Below are 22,887 nucleotides of genomic sequence, written 5' to 3' on the forward strand. Positions count from 1 at the left end.
AAAAAAAAAAGTCGAGGTCGATGTTTTACAATGTTCAAAATTCGACATGTTCAGGATTTGCCATCAACAGAAGTTACAATTAGCTGTGCTGCATAAAGGATGTTGCCAGAACTAGAGGGCCTGAGTTATAGGAGGAGGTTGTTCATGTGTGTGTGGCTCAAGAGTTGTGCCAAGTGCTGGGAAACGGCACCAGCTTGACTATCCATCTCGCTCAGCGTGGACCACTGAGGTCCCAAGGACCCCCGTGCAACTCCTGACGACCCCAGCGCGGCCACGTCCAGCTCATGGCAGTGCGCCCCTTCAAACGGCGGCGCGCACGCCCGCCCTGTGGAGCGGCGTGATGACGCGACAGACCACACCCCCCCTCCTCCTCCTCCTCCCCCCACCCCTCCCCGGTGACGTCTCAGTTGCCATGGCGGGGTGACGCAAAAGCCGCGGAACGTGCGTGCGCACGCGCGCCGGGGTGGATTTAAAAAAAATTCCAACCGAAGCGAAATTCACCTGAGCGCCGACAATGACGCGGATTCTTCCCTTTTAAGCCGCAAACTGCTGGAGGCCGCCTTGAAGATGCCCCGCGGTCAGCTGCGCCAATGTATCTGAAGAAATCTCGAAGCACCTCGATAAACGGCATCGGAAAACAAGGTATGGGATCTTAAAAATAAAGGGGCGGGGGGGGGGATTGGCAGCTCCCGTTATTTAAGGCGCGTCGTGTGGATAAGTTAAACCGTACCCGCGTTTCTGCTGCTCCTTCAACTCGACGTTAGTTGTTGCCCTGGTGTTTTATGTTTGAGGAGGGGAGTTGGAGCTCTCTTCTTGCCGCGTCAACCGAACTGGATCCGGGGCGCCCTCCGCTGTGATGGACGGCGGCGCCGTACCAATAAGGGAGGGCGGTTGGGAAAGCGGGCCAATGGGAGGGGGAGGGGGAAAGGGGGGGGCGGGACTAGATGACAATCAGGTTAGGTTGTATGGGACGTGACTGCTGTTTGCATCTGGGGGAGGGAGACAACTGACGCTGTCTGTTCAAACCCTGCAGAGTGACTGAAAATCAGCTCAAAACTTTGTTTGCTCTGCATATTCTCAGTTGCATGTTTGCAATCTTGCTTTTGCCGTGCAGAATTCCAACAAGGGAAGCTTGTTTTGTAAACTGTCGACCACCCTTCTTCAATTCTTTCCTCCCTCCCAAGGCATCTCTCCAAAACAGTCATCTGCACAGTTGTAACACGCCAACACAGTGATGAATGTTGATTGTTTGTCTCTGCCATTCATGGCAGCTGTACTTTGCGACGTGGGATTATTAAATAGGGGGAAGAACTCCTGCAGGGATTGGCAGATGTGCAAGATGAGAGGTTTCTGGTTTAAGTGACTCAGCATCACGCAGCTTGTGTGTCCATCACTTATTTTTCCCCTTCGGATTCAGTTGGCTCATCTTGTCCCTGAGATTCCTTTAAAAAAACAACATTCCCTTTATGCTTGTAAGCTTTACTCAAGTTCATAGAGGTGCGGGGTGAGTTATCTCGGAGAATCATAACAAATGTGTTTGTTTTTGCATTGGCAAAAATCTTCTAAATTCACTCGCATGGAGTAGGGATGATGTAGAAGAGCAGAATGAAATGCCAGCTGAAATTAATTGGTAAGCAAGAGTTGGAAACTGAAAGCCACTAATAACAACATAGTGATCAATGTAGGGGAATGAGACTTCCTCAGGGATTCCATTCTGAATTGCAGTTGATTTTCATTTGTTTGGCAAGTAAAGTACAAATATCTTAAGAGACATCGTGGAGCAGTGGCTGGCTGTTTAGTTGCTTTGTTTTAAATTTTCCATCTATTTAAATGTTTAGTTCTGCTTTTCAGTCATTAAGCTGTGTCAAATCCCTTTAGTGTGTGAAATCACAGCCTGCTTGCTTATTTTCTGGTTTCCTCTTGGTTGCTTGCTTGTCTCAAGTTAAATTTAGTTTCTGGAGTTATAGTGCTGTACCTCGGCAATGTGTGAGAGGAGCCAGCTGCAGGCTTTAGATGGCTAGGAACACAGTTTGGCATTAGCTTCCCAACGGCACTGTACCTAGGATTTGAAACTTGCAGTCTAGAGAGCTGCTCAATTGACCAATGTTTTAGAGCATCGTTTCAAATATAAAAAGAAGTTGCAATTAAAAAGATTTCTTAATGAATTTAAGACTAATGAGCCAGATTTATCTCAACCATTTTTAACATACCCGAAAATTCGCAGAACCATTTATTATTTACGTGTGTATGCAGTAGTCCATTTCTAATTCCATGCCTGTTATTTACATTGTGGCAAAAAAATGTTTTACTTCTTTGGCAGTTCTGTAAATTATTAAGGAATTCCAGAAAGCTGTTCATTGCAGAATGACGCAAAAGATTACAGAAGCTCGATTTGCATTGGTTGTAACAAACGCTGAAATTCCTCCATCTTTTTGGTTTTGACTTCTTCTGGTTGAGTGTCAGTGGAACTTGGTAGAAACGTGGTGTGTTGAAAATCAGGAGAGAACTGAATTGTAAAGATCTTTTAAGATTGCTGTAACAGCAACCTGATTTGTATTTCACTTGACTAGTTCTTGTGGAATCATCGAAAGCCCCAACGTGGCAATGAGTTGTTTGCTAGTTTGTGTATAATACATGCCAACTTGTTCTATTCTGCTATACTCATTCCCAAATTGCTTATTAATTTTTCCAAATAGTACTACCTTTCTCTTTTGTTATTAACTACAGATGTTATTTCAATCGTTAAAAAGCTGTTTCCCTTCATTCTTTTAGATAGGCAAACGCTGGAGAGGAGTGGATTTTGAATTTGATGTATTGGGGTTGAAAGAAAGCCTCGGATCTTTGATGTTCAGTACTTTGTAGCAATGCAATGTTTACTTATGACCCCTTAATTTTCTCTTGCTATTCAAGTGAAAATGGGCCTAATTTTGTGTTCTTCATTATAACTGTGACCCTCATTCCTGGTAATATCTGTGTGTCAGCACATTTTTCTTTTTGATGGTGTGAATCCTTATGATTGATCATTCTTAGCATGGTCAACAGTGCATCTAACATTTAAAACACTAGGGAGAAGTCTGAAATGATGTAACAACATCAAGCTCTTTCACATAGTCAATGTCCCATTAGTTTCATTAGCAAATCCAGATGGTTATAGCAAATCAGTTTGGGACAGCGACTAGAAATGTGACCCAGTGGTTCTCTGTATGGGGAAGCAAAATACAAGGAGTTTTCTGGATACAGGCTACCTTTGAAGTAGTGGTTGGCACATACTGATGCATAGAAAGGGGAGTACAAGAGAGAGACAAATTTTTCAGCGATACTTTAAGTACTGAAAAAGAACCTTGCATTTCAATGGCATTCTTCACAGCCTCAATGTCTCAAAGCTTTCTGGAGCTGGGGGAATGGTGGAGGATGGTCTGTAGTGTTGATATGAAGAGAGCAGACCTAGGTCCAGGACAGGCTAAAGGACGCAGTTTTGGATAGCAGGCTATGGAGGCTTCTTTTTACAAGTATACCACATCTAAATACAGTATTACTGAAAAAGAACCTTGCATTTCAATGGCATTCTTCACAGCCTCAATGTCTCAAAGCTTTCTGGAGCTGGGGGAATGGTGGAGGATGGTCTGTAGTGTTGATATGAAGAGAGCAGACCTAGGTCCAGGACAGGCTAAAGGACGCAGTTTTGGATAGCAGGCTATGGAGGCTTCTTTTTACAAGTATACCACATCTAAATACAGTATAACAGGAAAGTAATCTTACACAAAACTTGTTTCACAATGAATTATTTTTCTGCCCTAACTGGGCTAATTATATTTTCCAGCCCTCGGTGAGATCTGGTGAGGTAAGTGGTGGTTTATCAGAATCAAATTTATTACCACTGGCTTACATGACGTGAAATTTGTTGTTTTGCGGCAGCAGTACAGAACTAAGACATAAAATTACTGTAAATTACAAAAATAAATATAGTGCAAATAAAAAAAGGAATAATGAGATAATGTTCATGGATGGTTCAGAAATCTGATGGTGGAGGAGAAGCTGTTCTTGAATCGTTGATTGTGGGTCTTCAGGCTCCTGTACCTCCTCCCCGATGGTAGTAACGAGAAGAGGGTGTGTCCTGGATGGTGAGGGTCCTTAGTGATGGATGCTGCCTTCTTGAGGCACTGCTTCTGGAAGATGTCCTCGATGGTGGGGAGGGTTGTGCCCGTGATGGAGTTGGCTGAGTCTACAACCCTATAGCCTCTTGCGATCCTGTGCATTGGAGCCTCCATGCCAGGCGGTGATGCAACTAGTCAATGCTCTCCACTGTACATCTATAAAAACTTGTAATTTATCAAATAACATTCTTTTTTAAAAAAGGAATACTTACTGAGGTCACTTACTGGTGGGGTGGAGGAAAGTAAAGTTTAAATATTACAAATAAGAACCTTTAATTTTGTGATAGTGGAAGCTGCTGTTTTGGTACCCTTATTTCCTTTATCATTTTTGGTGATATTGGTTCTTGGGAGTGGCTTTTTCTTCCTAGCGTGGATCCATTCTCTTCACTTAGGTCAGGATATTTAGATAGCCCTCAAAAATGATGCATGATATTTGTGGTGTTTTTATGCATTTAAAACAATTGCTCTGGGATTGGTCAGAACACATTAACAATTTTCAGTTTTGTACAATATGGTGAAATTATGAATCAGTTACTGGGGAGATCCAATTTATTTCTTTGCAAGGGATTGTTAGAAAAGATACATAAAGAGGAAAGAGAAAATGATTTTGATGTTGTGTTTTAATTTGTATTTCCCATCAGACAATGAATCAAAGAAAAAGAAAAAGGCAGCAGAAATCCTCCAGGCCTTGAACAGCTCTCCAGTAGATGTGGCTGCATTGAGAAGAATGGCAATCAGTGAAGGTGGTCTTCTGACAGATGAAATCCGCTGCAAAGTGTGGCCAAAGCTCCTTAACGTAAATGCGTGTGATCTACGCCCTAAACCAGGTAACTCTTCAGTATTTGTTCCTGTACTGAAATGCACAGTGAACATTAAAGATCAGCGAGGTTAGTGTTGATGTGAGCATAGAAATAGTCCTTGGGGAAAGTAACTATTCACATCATCTTGCATAGTTTCAGAAAAGAAGCTTGAGTGACATGTGGTCTCTTGAGCTTATTCCAACATTTAATGAAATCATGACTAATCCAAGATCTCAACTCCATTTTCCTTTCCGATCCCATTAACCTTTGGTTCTCTTGGTTGCTTCATTTCGACCTGGAATATATTTAGCTACTGGGCACACAGTATTTGGGTTAGAGACTGCATAGGATTCCAAACCCACGGACTGAAGAAATTCCTTCTCGCCTTTGTCAGAAATGACCAACTCCAAATGTAATCTCTTATAGATTTTTGATTTTCTTGCAAGATTTTCTTGCTCTTCAACCACCAACAACCCCACCCTGAACTCCATTTTAATGTCATTTGCCTTCATAATTGCTTGCTCTCCTTGCAAACTTTGTGCTTTTTGTGCACCAAATCCTTTGTACACCTGCATTTAATAGATTTTTGAAAAATACTTTTTGTTCTTCCAAGTATGTAACCTCTGTATTGTACTATATTGTACTACATCTGCTATCTTCTCACCTTCCTTTTCTATAATCGCATTGCAGACATGTTGTGTCCTTGCAGTTTGCTTTCCTACCTAGCTATGTACTGCAGCAAACTTGCATACATTACACTTGGCATCTTCACCTCACTCAGTGGTGTGGATAGTAAGTATCTGTGGTCCTAGCACTAATCATTGTGACATCTCTGAAGCCAAATGAAAGTAATTTGTTTCGTATCCTTGTATCAGTGCTAATACACTGGAGAAGCTTGGCATCTTTTTGCTGACTCCAGTAACTGGTACCTCCTGAGGAATTGCTGGATCAAGATTGGGCAGTACCAAGGGAGCGCCCAAGCCGACACTATCCTGATCCGATATCTATTTTCCATCCTCCGTGAGTTCTTGTTCAAAACCTTGTCTCCCATATGCAAAGTCAGACTGTCCTGTTCATCCATCACCCCAGAACCTCTCGATGATGTTAGTCCTTGATTCAGCATGAGCTTTATTTTAAGATTATTGTATATGTGTCTAAAATTCTTCCCTGTGTTCTCTATAAACCACCTTCAGTTCCACAAGCCCCTATATTTCTCTCTTTCTAGTCGCTTATACCTGTCCATTTTCTTTCTTCCCCAGCATTTTTTTTTACCTTTTCAACACTTTTTGTAACACCTCTGCTTGATCTGCTGTCCCAATATCTCTGGATGTGGCTCAATGTCAATTTTGTCTGAAGATACTCCTGTGAAGCACAGTAGGACCTTTTGCTATGTTAAAAATACCTTGCAATGCAGGTTATTAACATCCTTCTTTGTACGTTTGCTATCAGGGTGAGAAGTGTTGACAGCAGGAATGTAATTATTAGTCCATTGAATTAACCGCACTCCTGGTGTTCAGTTGTTTTTTGCAAATGTACAATCAATGCATAATATCTGACTGTCTTGAGTTTTACCTATCTTTTTCTGAGCTGCTTTGTGCCCTTTCTCAGTGAAGGATCAGATATCACTTCAACTGCAGTACTTTTTTTTCCACCATCTTTTCTTGAAGTCATTAAACTTGTGGAATATAAATTTTTTTTTTGGGTGCTGTTTACCCAGTGGCTGTTTTAGTCCAAAGTCAAGACTCTGGATCCTACTTTTGACCAGCTACCACATCTGCCATTGTCTAGGGGAAAATTTGAATTAATGAGAGGCTTTCACAGTCTCAGGATGTGCACAAATGCATTACTGCCAGTGATGTACTTCTGAAACTTGTTATTGTATATTTAAAAAAATAAGTGGGGAATTTTAACGTATCATAGATAAATTATCAATGGATTTTTATGTAATACTGGTGATTTGAAGAATGCTCCAGCAACTGATAATACTATGGATATTTATCTATTTGAGAGGGGAGTGGGTCTTGGATTTGCACCTCATTCAGAAGGAAGGCCCTCCAACAATGCAACACTCTCAATATTGCACTGGTCTTAGGCATGTCTGTCTTTGAGCCTATATACCTTCTGATATGAGAATACTACACCAAGTCTTGCACTTTACTGGATAGTAATTTCATGGCTTTTGAAGTCAAATTACTTGGTTCAGTAATGAATAAAAATAAATATAAAATATCTGAATAGTGGAATATGAGTGTTTTGAGTTCAATATGTTGTATTGCATATACATTTGTATTGGATAGATTGCATCTGTAGTGTAGAACTTCTACATGGCTGCTGTTAATTATGCAACATTAATTCAATAATAAATACTTGATCTTTGCAACAGGACCAGAACTCCGAGAGAACAACAAAGACTATCAGCAGGTGCGACTGGATGTACAGCGATCATTACGGCGCTTTCCACCTGGTAAGCCACATTGATGCGAAATACAGGTTTTGCTGGAAAAGGAGACTGCTGTTACAGTGTGTTGTGTACTTAGGAACAGGTTGATGTAGAACCTTAGTTCCAGTAATATAATAAGGCACAGATTTTAATTTATGGAGAGATTGGGCATAAGCCTTGACTGAACACTGTAAGAGTTCTCCACTTGTCTCTGAAGTGGATTTTTGTGCAGGTTAGCTTTACACAAGTATCTTGGTGCATTTGTTTTTGACGTAATTAATATTACAAAAGTGAGAAAACTCCACGATCTACTTCATTGGCTTATCCTAATTTTGTGACAGGTGCTATATAATTGCAAGGCATCATTTCTTTTTATTATGCTAAGGTGCTAACTTCTGCAGATAATCTTCAGAATAGAGAGAACAGTCCTTTTTTGCTTTTCGTCACTACTTTTAAGAACTTAATTGTTTCCCTCCGGATCCTTAAAGTGGTTAATTGAATGATTTTTAGGAGATGTTGCATATTCAACAACCTATCTGATATAGGAAAAAAGCTACTTGATCTCAACCTCACCAATCTACTTGTCGCAGATGCACTTGTCCACAGCAGTATTGCTGGGAGTGACCACACAATCCTTGTGGAAATGAAATCCCATCTTCCCAGTGAAAATGCACTTCATAGTCTACCACCCTGCTAAATGGGGCAGACTGCAAACAGATCTAGCAAATTGAGACTGGGCATCCACAAGGTGCTATGGGCCATCAGCAGCTGCAGAATTGTACTCAACCACAATCTGCAACCTCATGGCCTGGCATATCCCTGTTTTACCATCACCACCAAACCAGGGGATCAACCCTGGTTCAATGAGGCCAGGAGGGCATGCTAGGAGCAACACCAGATATGCCTCAGGATGGTGAATCATCCTGATGAAGCTACAAGACAGAACTACTTGCATGCCAAGCAACATGCAATAGACAGAACTAAGCAATCCCACAATCAATGGATCAGATCTAAACTCTGCAGTCCTGCCACATCCAGTCGTGAATAGTGGTGGATAATTAAACAACTCAGTGGAGGAACCATCTCAGCCTCCCCCAGTGGTTCCCAGCATGACAGATGCCAGTCTTGAGCCAATTCAATTCACTCCATGCGATATCAAGAAACCACCAAAGTTGGATACGGCAAAGGCTATGGGCCTTGACAACATTCCGGCAATCGTGCTCCAGAACTTGCCGTGCCCTTGGCCAAACTGTTCCACAGCAACACTGGCACCTACCCGGTGATGTGGAAAATTGCCTAGGTATGTCCTGTCCACAAGAAGTAGGACAAATCCAGCTCAGCCAGTTACTGCCCCATTAGTCTACTCTCAGTCATCATGAGAGTGATGGAAGGGATAATCGATGGTGCTATCAAGCGACACTTGCTTAGCAACAACCTGCTCACAGAAACTCTGTTTGGGTTCTGCCAAAGTCACTCGGCTCCTGACCATGTGACAGCCTTGGTCCAAACATGGACTAAAGAGCTGACCTCCAGAGGTGAAGTGAGAGTTACTGTCCCTGACATCAAGTCCCAGCTAAACTGAAACCAATGGGTATCAGGGAAAACCCTCTGCTGGTTGGAATCATACCTAGCACAAAGGAAGATGCTTGTAGTGGTGGGAGGTCAATCATTTCAGCCACAGGACATCTTTGCAGGAGTTCCTCAGAGTAGTGTCTGAGGCCCAACCATCTTCAGCTGCTTCATCAATGATCTTCCTTTAGTCGTAATGAAGTCAGGTCGGGATGTTCACTGCTGATTGTGCAATGTTCAGCACCATTTGCAAATCCTCAAATAATGAAGCAGTCCACAACCAAATGCAGCAAGACCCAGGCAGTATCCAGGCCTGGGATGATAGGTGGCAAGTAACATTCACACCACACAAGTGTTGGGTAATGACGATATCCAGCAAGAGAAAATCCACCTATCACCCCCTGACATTCAATGACATTGCCATCACTGAATCCCCCACTATCAACATCCTAGGGGTTACCTTCCACCAGAAACTGGAGTAGCCATATACATAATGTAGTTACAAGAGCAGGTCAGAGGCTAGAATCCTGTGGTGAGTAATTTCCCCTCCTAACTCCCCAAAGCCTGTCCACCATCTACAAGGCTCAAGTCAGGAGTGTGGTGGAACACGCTCCACTTCCCTGGATCAGTGTAGCTTCAACAACGCCCAATAAGCTCGACACCGTGCAGGATATAGCAGCCTGCTTGATTGGCACTCTATCCACAACCATTCACTCTCCACCACTGATGCACCATAACAGTAGTTTGTACCATCTTCAGGATGCACTGTAGCAACTCAAGACTCCTTAGGCAGCACCTTCCAAACCCACGAGCTCACCAGCTGGAAGGACAAGGGCAGCAGGGGCAATACCACCACCTTGAAGTTGTCCTCCAAGCCACACACCATCCTAACCTGGAAAAGTATTGCTGCTCCTTCACCGTCACTGGATCAAAGTTCTGGAACCCCTTCGTTAACAGTAAAACCTCAAGGACTGCAGTGGTTCAAGAAGACAGGTCACCATCACCTCCAGGACAACTAGGGACAGACAATTAAATGTGGGCTCAGCCAGTGAAACCCACATCCCTAGAATGAATATATAACAAAATATATATATTTACTACAATGTGTGGCTCTCTGTAAACCCTTTCTGTCAGTTATGATTACTGCTGGTAGCATGTGCTGAGGTTGGGAAGTCTGCCTTTTTTTTTGCCCCTTAAGGAGCATAACTAAGTACTGAGTTTCACTGATAATCTCCCTGTGATGTTCATACAATGTTTATAGGGACCGTGGGGCAGAGAGGATGCCTGCCCTCCTGACTGCATTATGCACAGCACATACTAGGAAATTAAGTGTATGCAATAACATTTGTAAAATATAAAGAGAGCGTTGTCCTTTAGAAAGGAATTGCATAACAACTTGTACGTAACAAGTTTTCTCCCTGTCCTCCAGTTTGCCTGAAATACTGCTGTACTCTAGATGCTGCTAACTAAGAGTATCTTTGGTCACGGTTACCCAACTATCTGTGTTTTGTTTGCCAGAATCTGTTGCTCATGCCCTGATCTGCTGTAGGGATTCTGGTCCTGTGGTCATGATTATATAATCTGGAAAACTTCCATTGTGCTACTTGTTTTTTTGTATACTTAAAGATCAGAGGATCTATCTTGGGCCCAACACGTTGATGCAATCACGAAGAAGGCACGCCAGTGGCTCTACTTCATTAGGAATTTGAGGAGATTTTGTATGTCATCAAAGACCCTTGCAAATTTCTACAAATGTACGGTGGAGAGCATTCTGACTTGCTGCATCACAGCCTGGTATGGGGGCTCCAATGTGCAGGATCGAAAGAGGCTGCAGAGGGTTGTAGACTCAGCCAGCTCCATCATGAGCACAATCCTCCCCACCATTGAAGACATCTTCAAGAGGCAGTGCCTCAAGAAGGCGGCATCCATCATTAAGGACCCTCCCCACCCGGGACATGCCCTCTCCACGTTACTACCATCGGGGAGGAGGTACAGGAGCCTGAAGACCCACACTGAACATTTCGGGAACAGTTTCTTACCCTCTGTCATCAGATTTCTGAACAGCCCATGAACACTACCTCGTTATTCCTCTTTTGCACTATTTATTTAGTTTTGTAACTTCTTTATGTCTTGCACTGTACCTACCACTACAAAACAATAAATTTCACGACGTATGTCAGTGATAATAAATCTGATTCCCATTAAGACTAGTATATAATACTGTGTGTGGCTTCATGGGTAGTATTTATCCTCTTTAAGTCAAATGGTTCTAGGTTGAAGAACCACTCCTGAGACTTGTTCAGCTGTCTAGTTCTTCAGTGCAGTAGTGTCTTTCAGATGTGAGGTTAAAGTGAGGGTTGGTCTGCTCTCAAGAAGATGTGTAAGACCCAGTTCTCATAGCTGGGCAGTTTCTTCCAGATGTCATGACTGATGCATATTCTTCACCTGAAATTGCAAGAACATATTATTTGGTTATTATCACTTTGCTGGTTTTGGGAGCTTGCTGTGTGCTCATTGTTGGCTGCATTTCTGCATTCCAATAGTGAATATGCTTCAAGCAGTTCATAATGGTTGCAAAACACTTTTTGGAGTCTTCTGAAAAGGACGTGAAAATGGAAAAGCTGTGCAAATTTAACATCCTGATTTGCCAATGTGCAGTTGGATTCACTAAAACTAAATGCTCATATTAGTTGTTTTGATTTTAAAATGCTATTACAAAATTGCAGTTTGCATTGTTAAAATGCAACCTAACCTGTAACCTAATCTGTAACCTAAAAATTATTTATTAAAGAACAGTTTACAAGGTAATTGAAATAGTAAATGGAAGTGGTTAACCATTGACAGCAAAGGTGTATGTGGAAGGATTAGCTTACTGAAAGTGAAGAGTTCTGAATGTTGTTGAACTTTGAAATCATTTTGTCCTTTATCATGGACTTCAGTGTAGCCATTAGTGTTTATGGGTATTATGACTTATTCCTGCTCTCAAGATGGGGAAATTGGGGGGAAAAAAGTGAGATTTTGTACTTTTTGGCAAATATTTGTTATTGATCAACAATGGTTTGTAGGAATGCCCGATGCAGAGCGCGAGGCACTGCAAGAAGAGTTGATTGACAGTATCTTGGAAGTACTGAAGAAAAATCCCCAGCTTCACTATTACCAGGGTTACCATGACATCGTGGTCACCTTCCTTCTGGTTGTTGGTGAGAGAATGGCGACAGCCCTAGTGGAGAAACTTTCCACACATCATCTCAGGTATTTGGTACATAACTGTTTTTAATCGTGTTGGTGTTTCTATATGTTACCCTGCTCAGTTTAGAAGGCAGTGTTCATCTGCCAGGAAACATTTGCTTCTTCCAGCCCCATGTTTCATTCCCTTCACTAATTCTTTTGCTATTCTTTCTTTGCTGTTCTACTTTTCTCTTCTAAATTTTCAGAATCATTCACTTGGGAATTCTGCAATTGACCAGCATCTCCTCTGTACCTTGTTAAGGAAGCCAAGTTTGTGTCTATATCAAGAAAGATGGCCTGGTGGTTTTACATCTGTAATCTTGCAATTATCTCGAAAGGACAATAAACAATCCCCTAACTACATACCTAACTTAAACATTGATCCTCCATTCAAATAGCTCCTATATACATAGAGTTAACAGATTATTATAGATGTACAATAAAACTTCTATAATCTGGTATACAATTATTCTGAAATCCCAATGCTTTGGCATCTGGGTCACTCATTCGTCCATACTGTGGACTGGGTGTGTGGCTGGGACTGAAGTCTAGACTATAGAATATGTGGCTGGGGTCTGACTGTGGACCAGGGTGCAGTGTGCTTGACAACCTAAAACTTGCCGGGTTCTTCCTCGTCTCACTTTAAACTTGCCAGGGCTCAGTTTCCATCTCCATTATACTACATATATTAAAATAAAACTGAGAGAAATGGAAGCGTGTCTGGCTATTGATAGAAGTAAATGGTCTAGAAAATCTGTTAGCTTGGCACCACCAAAGAGCCAATGGTGCCAGCTTACTGTATTTACCTATCTTCCCTTGCCCCTCTCTTTTGGTTCAAACTCGAGCTGTTTAAATGGAAATTTGTTACCCTATTGTTGGAGCTGCCTTAATTTAAATTTGACCCTTGGAGCAGCAATGTTCCACTTCCTCTAACAGAGTCTGGGGAAAAGGGGAGAGCATAGGATCCAGAATTCAAATAAACTATTTTGCCTTTGAGTGGTTTTTGGATCTTGTGTTCATTTGATTTTTCTGTCTTGAACTTATTCCGCATCCTTAGTGCTAACCGTTGAACCACTGTAGACTTCAGTTTGGTGTCCATTTTAACCAGGTCCACGATGTTCCAGATATTGCTCAGCAAATTGTGGACAAATTATTTTTCAAATCTGCAATAGAAAGTAAATTTTCATCATTCAGTTTCAAGATTTAGACAAATTAAGCATCTTTATGATGGTGAAAGGAGTATAAACCAGCCCTTAGATTAGACTGTCAGGTTATCATTACAGCTTGAAACATAAAGTTGCCTTGTAATTGAGTCCTCTTAAATCTGGCCCTGTACATAGACCGAAATGCTCTAACAGTGGAAATAAAGAAAATTATGTATTCACCAGAGAGGAAAGATAAACATTTGCAGGCTTCATAATCAAATGCTTTGCCCTATGAAAATTCTGGCAGTTAGTTAGTGTGGCAATTCATGTTCAGCTGTATTCTGTACATTCAACATGCAAGGTATGCTACAGGGAGCATGCTAGCCCTCTCTGGCTTACAGTGAAATGAAACCTCTGTTCTGGCTGCAGGAATCTGAATCTATGGGGTCTACAATGAAAGACTGAAAGTGATCATACCCACATGTCTGTTAAATAAATTGCACAGAGAATGGTCTTTTATTGTTTCTGTCAGTGATTAACGGAAAGGTGGGGGGTTGGAAGAAGTAGAAAGGGTTCAAATGGGATATTTTTTGATTTTCATAGTATCACTAGATATCTTTTTAATGGTTGTTCAGTGTCATCCAATTTATGGATTGTTACATGAATAATCTAAACCTGGCAAGTTAGATTGCAATCATTTAACACTGATAAATATGCATTTTTATCTTTTTTTTTAAATCTCTGATCCTTCCAATACATCTAGTGTAGTGATTTTATTTTCAAGTAGATGTTTGCACTGTGTATATATTTAAAAGAAAGTCATTTTAACAGTTAAACATTCTGGCTGCTTCATTGTTGTAAGTTAAATATTGCTTTTGTTTTATAGGGATTTTATGGACCCAACCATGGACAATACAAAACACATTTTAAATTACCTTATGCCAATAATAGAGAAGGTCAACCCAGAAGTACATGATTTCATGCAAAAGTGAGTGTATTGCTTTGGATTCATTACAGCAAGTGGTTTACAAACTTAGGGGAACTCTTGCAAATATCATCTGACTTATGGGCTCCAAGTTTTATTTCCCATGTCTAGATTCTGTCTAGACAACAGTTGCAAAAATCTGAAATCGGCTACATATTATAGATTTGGCAGTCTGTTTAAAGACACTTTTCCTTTGTCCTTTGAAGAATTCGCTGAGAGGAGATAAACATCCTGCTGCAAATAACCAGGAACATGTGACATGGGCTGTATCATAGACCAAAGGTTTCCAGTAGCCCAAACAGCTATTTAGATTGATTGCAGTGATAAGCTTGTTCTTCAAAAACTTAAAGGTTTTGGCAGTAGGAGACTTTGAATTGGGAGCCCTCTGATCAGAAAACTTGCCTTTAGACCCAAAACCTGGTATCTGAAAATCAGGCCTTCCAACTCTAATTAATGAAAGATTGTTAGAAAAATCAACTAATTTTTGATCAATGAACTTAGTTTTATAATTGATATAAAACCATTTCATAAAATAGTTGATGTTCACCACAGTGCTTCCTGGCAATAGGAAACCTTAAGTTTTTAATAGATGATCAAAAGAAACATATTAACTACTGGCACTTACCTGTAATAAAAACCTGAAAAGCTTGCGGTAGCGTATCCTGGGATTTTTAAATCGGTTTTGCACATTCAAGAAAGACTATACGTGAGACACCTTACAGAGAATTGGTTTTTTGTAACTTTGTTTCAAAATAAAGTTTTACTGTGCAGTAAAATGGTTTGTGTCAGGAACACCGATGAGCAATTTTGTCCACTGCAGGATCAGACAAACCTCTATGAAATGAAAGAAACCTGACATTCAGTCCTAAACTGGTGATAAGAATCTCTAAATGGTGTTTACTTGCATTAAAGATTTTTCTATTTCCCTACTCTTTTGTGTTTTTTTTTGTAGAGCTGAAGTTGGTACAATTTTCGCCTTGAGCTGGCTAATAACGTGGTTTGGTCACGTGCTTTCTGATTTCCGGCATGTAGTTCGGTTATATGACTTCTTCCTGGCATGTCATCCATTAATGCCAATCTATTTTGCTGCAGTGGTAGGTGCATCCCTTTCCCTCCTTTCTTATTTGTTTTGGATCGAGAACATTAATTTGTTCAATATTTTAGAAAGAATTCAGATTTTCCAACACCAAATCAACTGAATTTGTGAATACTAAAGTATTGAATGCTTGTCTGCGTGGGTTTCCTCCGAGTGCTCCGGTTTCCTCCCACATTCCAAAAATGTACAGGTTAGGAGGTGTGGACATGCTATGTTGGCGCCGGAAGCGTGGTGACACTTGCGGGCTGCCCCCAGCACATTCTCAGTAATGCAAAAAGATGCACTTCACTGTGTTTCCATGTACATGTGACTAATAAATAAATATCTTATCTTACCTTAAAAAAAAATCTGTTGGCTTTCTTCCTGATGATTTACCACCTGTTTTTATTGTCAGTTTCTATGTTAAGGGTCAGCTGGATGTAAAATGTTGTCATCCACATTGTGTGTTGTTTCCTTCTTATTCTAGATCGTATTGTACCGAGGTCATGAGGTCCTGGAGAGTGAATGTGACATGGCTGCTGTCCACCATCTGCTATCCCAGATCCCACAGGACCTGCCATACGAGACTCTGATCAGCCGTGCTGGTGACCTCTTTGTCCAATTTCCTCCATCCGAACTTTCCAGAGAAGTTGCTCAGAAGGAAAGGTAAGAACCAACCACTCTTGGAGCCAATTAATAGCAAATTTCTTTTAGTTAGAAGAAACCAAACCCTTTGATTTGTTCTTTGTATAAGATTCGGTATTTTTAGCCACTCTCATCTACATCAAGGCCAAGGACTCATTTGCTACCCCTTCTCTCAATGTTCCCTCCCTGTCCTCGTGAAAATAATCAGTCATAGGTTTTAACAATTCCCTCCGAGAGTGCTATCTGCAAGGAATGCTGGTGTGACTGACTTCCGTTCTGGATTATATGATATTGTCTACAGCAGTGTGTGGCCTTGCTGCTGTCCTTGCTACTTATTTAGCCAAATAAAGTTGTGATGGCTGAGACATTGTGCTGCTGACTCAGTGGCTCATCCCTTTTGTGACAGGGGACATGCAGCCCAGTCAAACCCGCTTATGAAAGGAATTATTAAAAATTGTAAACCATGATTTTCACCAGAATTGGGGGAAAGCATTTTGAGAGAAGGGATAGCTAATGGGCCCTTTGACTTTATGAAATCAATCTTCAGCATTAATTTCTTTATATATAATTAAAAGTGAATAAAGTGCAAATGATGGCTAAATCTAGGGAGGAGTCAGGTGAGATGTCAAACAAATTATCTCAGCACTGGGATCTGGTAACCTATCATCTGTATCCAATTGGCTTCATCCTTGAATATATTTTATCAGCTTGCGTCAAACTTCGAGTATTCTGGGTAGAAAATTATTTCTGTGAAGAATTTTTTTATACAGTTCATAATTAGATTTTTGAGTGCATCCGACTTAAAAATGTGAGATTCTCTTTGCTGTGGTTTTGTTGCAAATGAAATATTTGCTGCCTCATTTTTGTTTGGATTTTTTTCTCTACTCTTGAAAGAAGCTATTTGTATGTATTGCATGAGCAGCATTAAATCTAATGGGGAGACTTAGTTTGCTTCTCCCTTCTGTCGCCAAGAGATGGACAGACTAATCTGGAACTTTCATGATTGTATAATAAGTGTGTCCACCATGTGTAGAGAGAGGGAAAATGTTCATATTTTAATGATCCAGACACAATGCTCCAAAAGCAATAGAAGTATTTCATTCTTTGGAACTTCTATTTAGTAACAAAATCGCAACAATTAGAAATGAAATTCCAAGTCAATCTAAAAACATCTACTATAAGCATTTGTAAAGGGAACTTGTAAAAGCTACCTGGTGTACATCAACTGCAGATTTGCCAACTTCCTCTGGTCAAGTGAAAATAGGTCAAGATGAGACAGAGGGTTTGGAAAACTGTAGAAGTTTTGAATGTATTTTTTGTCACTCCCCTGTAGACTGCAAAATGATTCTTTCTTAGTTTTTATAAAGACTAGTGCACTTTTGAGGGAGCTTGGCTTTCTGTATAATTCCCAGCATTGAACTTGGTTAGTTAAAGCTGTGGATAAAGAGGAACCAGTATACAGACTATACTTGGATTTCCATAGGCATTTGATGAAGTGCTGTGTCAAAAGTTATTGCAGCAAATAATAGCTCGTGATATAGCAGATAACATTCTCTGGGATAGAGATCATGAATTTGGGAGGTGGGGTCAGAGTAGCCGAAGCGAATAACTGAATTGTCTTTTGTAAGAAGGTACACACTGCAGCCACTGTGCTCTGGTGGTGAACAGAATGAATTTGTAGAATGGTTGATGGGTTGCTTTGTCCTGGATAGTGTTGAGCTTGTTTGTATTGTACTTATCTTGGCAATTGAAGATTCTGTGCTTTGCAGATGGTAGAAAGGCTTCTAGTTGTCAGGAGGTGAGTAATTCGCCACAGGATACCCAGCCTCTGATCTGCTCTTATAGCCACCGTATTTATGTTGCTGATCCAGTTGACTTTCTGATCAGTAGTAACCACAAGGATATTGTTGGTTTTGAGTGGATTATTCTTGCTTTTAGTTCATAAATTTGTAAGGACTGTCTGTAAAGTAGTCATTTCTTTGTAAATCTTCTCTGAGACCTGCATAAAAATATTTGCCCTGAGTCATACAGCACAGAAGTAGGCCCTTCAGCCCACCCTATCCGTGGCAGTAGAGTTGTGCAGTTCAGAAAGAAATCCTTAAGGTTATATTTGTGACAAACGGTGCTACAATTGGAGCTTGGTGCTAACATTGCTCCTGTTGGGTGAGCCCCCCCCCATTGCAGCTGCCTTTTATGACCTCTCCCTTTCATTACAGACCAGTATAGTTTATTAAAAGATGCATGCTATTAACTTTGAGTTGCCTTTTATTATATAAAGGTGGCACTGGTATGTGAAAACTAAATGTCAGAAGGATTTGGTGTGGATTGAATAGGGCGAAGTGTCCTTTTAAACCGTTATTCTCATGAATACTATGATTGTCTGTATCTGTGAATGTCGCACTTCAACTGCCAAATTTATTTTTTTGCATTTTACTGTTTTCCCAGGATAGCAGGCATATTTGCTAATGTAAACTCCAGAAAAAAGAAATATTCTATAATTTAAGACAGTTGGTGACCATTCAACCTTGGTGGAAACTGTGATCTCTTGGTTTGTCTGCGGTTACTCTGACAGCACTCTGCCACCATGCATCCACTTGCCCATATCCATTTCAGAAGCTGAGTTGAATTGTGTTGGTGAATTTTGACTTGATGCACATAATTAGAAATTCCAGACTTTTTGTAGTATGCAAATACTAACAAATGCTTTCAGTTATTCTGATGACACTTGGATTCACTTCCTTTTTGCTTTCTGTTTCACCTCTAATCAAAATATGTTTTGTAGCAGCAGTTTTGGCCAGTTGTGGTGCCTGCAGCCGTGATATCTATTAAAATAGCGAGCTATAAAAACCCATAATCTCAATGTAAAGCCCCCCTTGATCAACGTTCTTGAGAGACAACATTGACCAGAAGCTTGACTGGGCCAGTCACATAAGTATCATAAGAGCACGTCTGGTGTATGATAAAATGCTTTCCACTTGTCTGGACGAACATAGTTCGACACCACTCAGAACAATGCAACCCACTTGATTGTCATCCTATCAATCGCCTTAAGCATTCATTCCTGTCGCCACTGGCGCACAGTGGCTACATTTAGCATGTCCCACCAACAAAATGCACTGCAATTGTTAGCTTGCAGTTACTTTGAAAGCATCTCTACTGCATAGAAGGGCCTGGCACACCATCACCTGCAGGTTCCCCTCCAAGCTGACTTGAAAATGCATCACTGTTTTCTACGTTGTCATTGTCCCTGGTATTCCCTTCACAACAGTGCTGTGGGAGTATCCTCACCAGTAGGGGTAAAATGATTCGAAAAGGCTGCTCACCACTACCTTCTCAAGGACAATAAATGCCAGCTTTACCTGTGATGACCAGATCTTGAAAATGAATTAAGTAATGGTTTAAAACTAATATTACTGTCTCACTCTTATTTTTCTTGTGAGCAGCAGAGACCAAGTAACGTAACCATTTCATTGGCTGCCTGAGAAAATAGTTCAGACTGGTACAAAGATATCTATGAAGATTAAGCCATTTTGTGTGTATAATAGTAGAGTGGATAGTGCAGTTAGTACTAAAATCTGAGCTTTCATTGATGTCTTCTTTTCCTTGCAGGTTATGTTCACAAGCAGAAAGCACCCCAGTGTAGTTTGGTCCTAAATTCACCAGTAAATATTTTTACACTTGAAGCTGATAAGCAAGTGGGGATATGTTATTTTACAAAAAGGACATCTTTGTAAAGGATGGGTACATCTGTTTAGTATTGTACTGCAATAGGGCAGTACAGTGGGCCTGATACAGCAACAAGGCGATTTGTCACCAACTCCATGCATTCTCCACTGTCATATTTAGATGACACAAATTTGATTCTGAACTCTGGCTTTGCTGTAAAGATCCAGTCTCATGCAAAAGTGAGAGCGAGGAGCTTGTGGGTTATAATCTGACCAGGGGAAGTGCTTTATATGATTGAAATAAATGACAGGCAGAAAATTCAGCAGTGTTTACATTATAACAGCAAATTAAGACAGGGAAAGCTAAAGGTAAGAGTTTTTAAATTAATGAACCATTTTTCAGTTTGGATGTTTGTTTTATTCAATATAAAATCAGGGCAGCAGACCAGGTTAAAACATACCATTGTCACGTGTAACTCTAAGATTAAGTTACTACTCGTGATACCCACTTCACTCCACCTGCCTTTTTTTTAATGCATGATTATTTAGTAACCACTGAGCAACGACTTCCATTCTGTTGGGAAAAGTCAGTCAGTCCAGAGATAGAGAAGATTAATAAAAGGTGAAGAGCTTTAGTGGAACTGAAGCAGGGATCTGAGACTTCTGTCTTATAGATTGGACTTTCCCTTTTTAAAGTAAAGATAGTTAAGCTGAGGAAGGCTGGAGGAGGGGTAAATTTTAAAGTGGTATTCAAAATCATGAAATTTTTTTAAGTACCTAATTAAAACTGGCAGGTAGATCGATAACCAGAAGAGACAGATTTAAATTAATTGGCAAGAGAACAATGGGAAAGGTAGGATTTTCTTTTCTTTTGCCACTTATTGAACTTTGGAATCCACAGCCTGGTGCAGATAGATTCAGCAATAACTTTTAAATGGGAATTTGATAAATACTTAAATCATCTTGCAGGGAAGTGAACTAATTGAATAAACCTTTCAAAAAACTGGCACAAGTGTGTTGAGCTAAATGAGGCCTTTTGTAGCCCTGTGATTGCATGATTCCATTAATGTTACTTTTCTCAATCAGTTGAAGATAAATTACTTACTCAGTTTTGAAATTTTCATCTGCATCTTCATGCTGAAGTGTTGAGTGGATAACTCCTCCAGATGTCCCCACGATCGCAGAAGTCAATGTTCAGCCAATTCAATTCACTCCATGTGGTATGCAGAAACTGCTGAGTGCAGCGACAACTACAGGTCCCAGCAATAGCAACGTCCCAGCTGTTGTATGGAAGGCTTGTGCTCAAACCATACTTGTCCCTTTAGCCAAGCTGTTCTGGTACTGCCACCTACCTGACAATGCAGTAAGTTACTAGATGTGACCAACCCTCAAAAAAAAAACGCAGGGCAAATCCAAACTAACTAATCCCCACTATTCAGTTGACTTTAAATCATTAGCAAAGGGATGGAAGATGAAGTTGATGGTGCAGTCAAGTGGCAGTTGCTCATCAATAATCGCCTATTCCTCTTTCCAATTAGAGCCGGAATAATTGTTATATTTCTTTATAGCCTTGGTTTAAACACAGACAATGGGACAGAGTTATGGAGAGGGGTTGAGCAGGTTGGGACTGTTTTCATTGGAGCATAGAATGAGGGGTGATCTTATAGAGGTGTATAAAATCATAAGGGGCATAGATAGGGTGAATGCGCACAGTCTTTTTCCCAGGGTTGGGGAATGAAGAACTAGAGGGCATAGGTTTAAGGTGAGATGGGAGAGATTTATTAGGAGCCTGAGGGGCAACTTTTTCACCCAAATGGTGCTCAGTATATGGAATGAGTTGCAGGAGGAAGTGGTTGAGGCAGGTGCATTATCAACATGTAAAAGGTACTTAGACAGGTACGTGGAGAGGAAAAGTTTACAGGGATATAGGCCAAAATGGGACTAACTTAGATGGGAATCTTGGTCGGCATGGACTAGTTGGGCTGAAGGGCCTATTTCCAAAGGTGAGACATGAATGACTTTCTTTCACTTCAAGGTGGCACGTGACCAAAGGAGCTCTAATAAAATTGAAGATGGTGGGAATTAAGAGGCTGAAATCTCCCACGGCTGTAGTGACACCTAGAACAAAGGAAGATGATTTTGGTTCTCCAAGGTGAATCATCCCCCCACTCCACCATTCAATAAGATCATGACTCATCTATCCGTAACCTCAAACCTTCATTCCTGCCTATCATCTTCAACCTTTCACCTTGCTTTTCCCAAGCCTAATCACCTTAATTTGGCCAGAATTGGGGATATTTGCTGGTGTTTACATTGTTCAGTTTCAAAAAAATGAAGCCTGCAGCAAAGCCAGGACAACATCCAGGCATCAATTGATTTGTGGCATGAATGTTACCTGTTGACCATTTCCACCTCCCCTTGATGTTCAGTGGCATATCACTATAAACATCCAACATTTTGGGTGCGAGGAGCTGGAGAAACTTAAATGATACAGTCACATGCATACTATGGCCGCTAGAACAAAGGATTGGCTTTTGTATAGTGAGCAACTCATTACCTGACTCCACAGCCTTTCCACCATCTGCGGAGTAGGTCAGGATTGTGATGCCCTTCTAACCAGAGAATGCTCAAGCTCAATATATCATCCAGGACACAGCCACATTCTTCTTGGCATCCCATCTCTTGCCCTAAACATTCGCTCTCTCCACCATTGATGCAGCCTGGCTCCATTGTGTGCCATTTACAAGATGCTTCAACTTGCCAACCGTCTCCCAAATCCAAGCCTTTGGTCACTTTGAAGAACGAGAACAGCAGGCACCTGAGAGTTTCCCTCCATTTCGCAGATCATCCTAATTTGGGAATGAATTGCTAAATAAAGAGTACCTGTTAGATAAGATGTTCCTGGATTTGGATCTGCTGTTCATGAAGTGAAGGTGGTGTGTAGTAGCCACAAGGACTGCAGAAATTCAACACTCATTACTATCTTCTCAAGAGTAAATTGGGATTAGGCATCGAGTTCTTGGTCAGGACTGAGGTAACTGATCTGACAGAGCACTGCTAATGCCCAGAGGAGTGTGTGAGCGAACAAAAATAATGGAACATCAGCAAACTTCCCAGTTTGCTGGAAAAAGTTGAGTGAGTTTGGCAGTTGTACATGGGGACTGGTAGCCTTGGAGTAGGA

General features: G+C 40.9%; 1 protein-coding gene across 2 annotated transcripts in view; it reads left to right on the forward strand.

Annotated features, from left to right (window-relative positions):
- Nucleotides 1-421: 421 nt before the first annotated feature.
- Nucleotides 422-22,887, forward strand: part of tbc1d20 (TBC1 domain family, member 20) — a 31,005-nt gene continuing 8,539 nt past the window's right edge. The window contains exons 1-7 of one of the 2 annotated variants that reach the window (XM_052030930.1): nt 422-642; nt 4,796-4,981; nt 7,338-7,418; nt 12,029-12,215; nt 14,223-14,324; nt 15,274-15,415; nt 15,884-16,062. In XM_052030930.1, the coding sequence (XP_051886890.1) occupies nt 591-642; nt 4,796-4,981; nt 7,338-7,418; nt 12,029-12,215; nt 14,223-14,324; nt 15,274-15,415; nt 15,884-16,062 (929 nt within the window). In that variant the 5' untranslated portion in view covers nt 422-590. Of the gene's footprint in view, nt 643-1,499; nt 1,631-4,795; nt 4,982-7,337; nt 7,419-12,028; nt 12,216-14,222; nt 14,325-15,273; nt 15,416-15,883; nt 16,063-22,887 lie in introns of those variants that run through there. The other variant, XM_052030931.1, reaches the window with a different exon arrangement.

This window comes from Pristis pectinata, chromosome 16 (genome assembly GCF_009764475.1).
Source record: "Pristis pectinata isolate sPriPec2 chromosome 16, sPriPec2.1.pri, whole genome shotgun sequence".
NCBI classification, from domain to species: Eukaryota; Metazoa; Chordata; class Chondrichthyes; order Rhinopristiformes; family Pristidae; genus Pristis; species Pristis pectinata.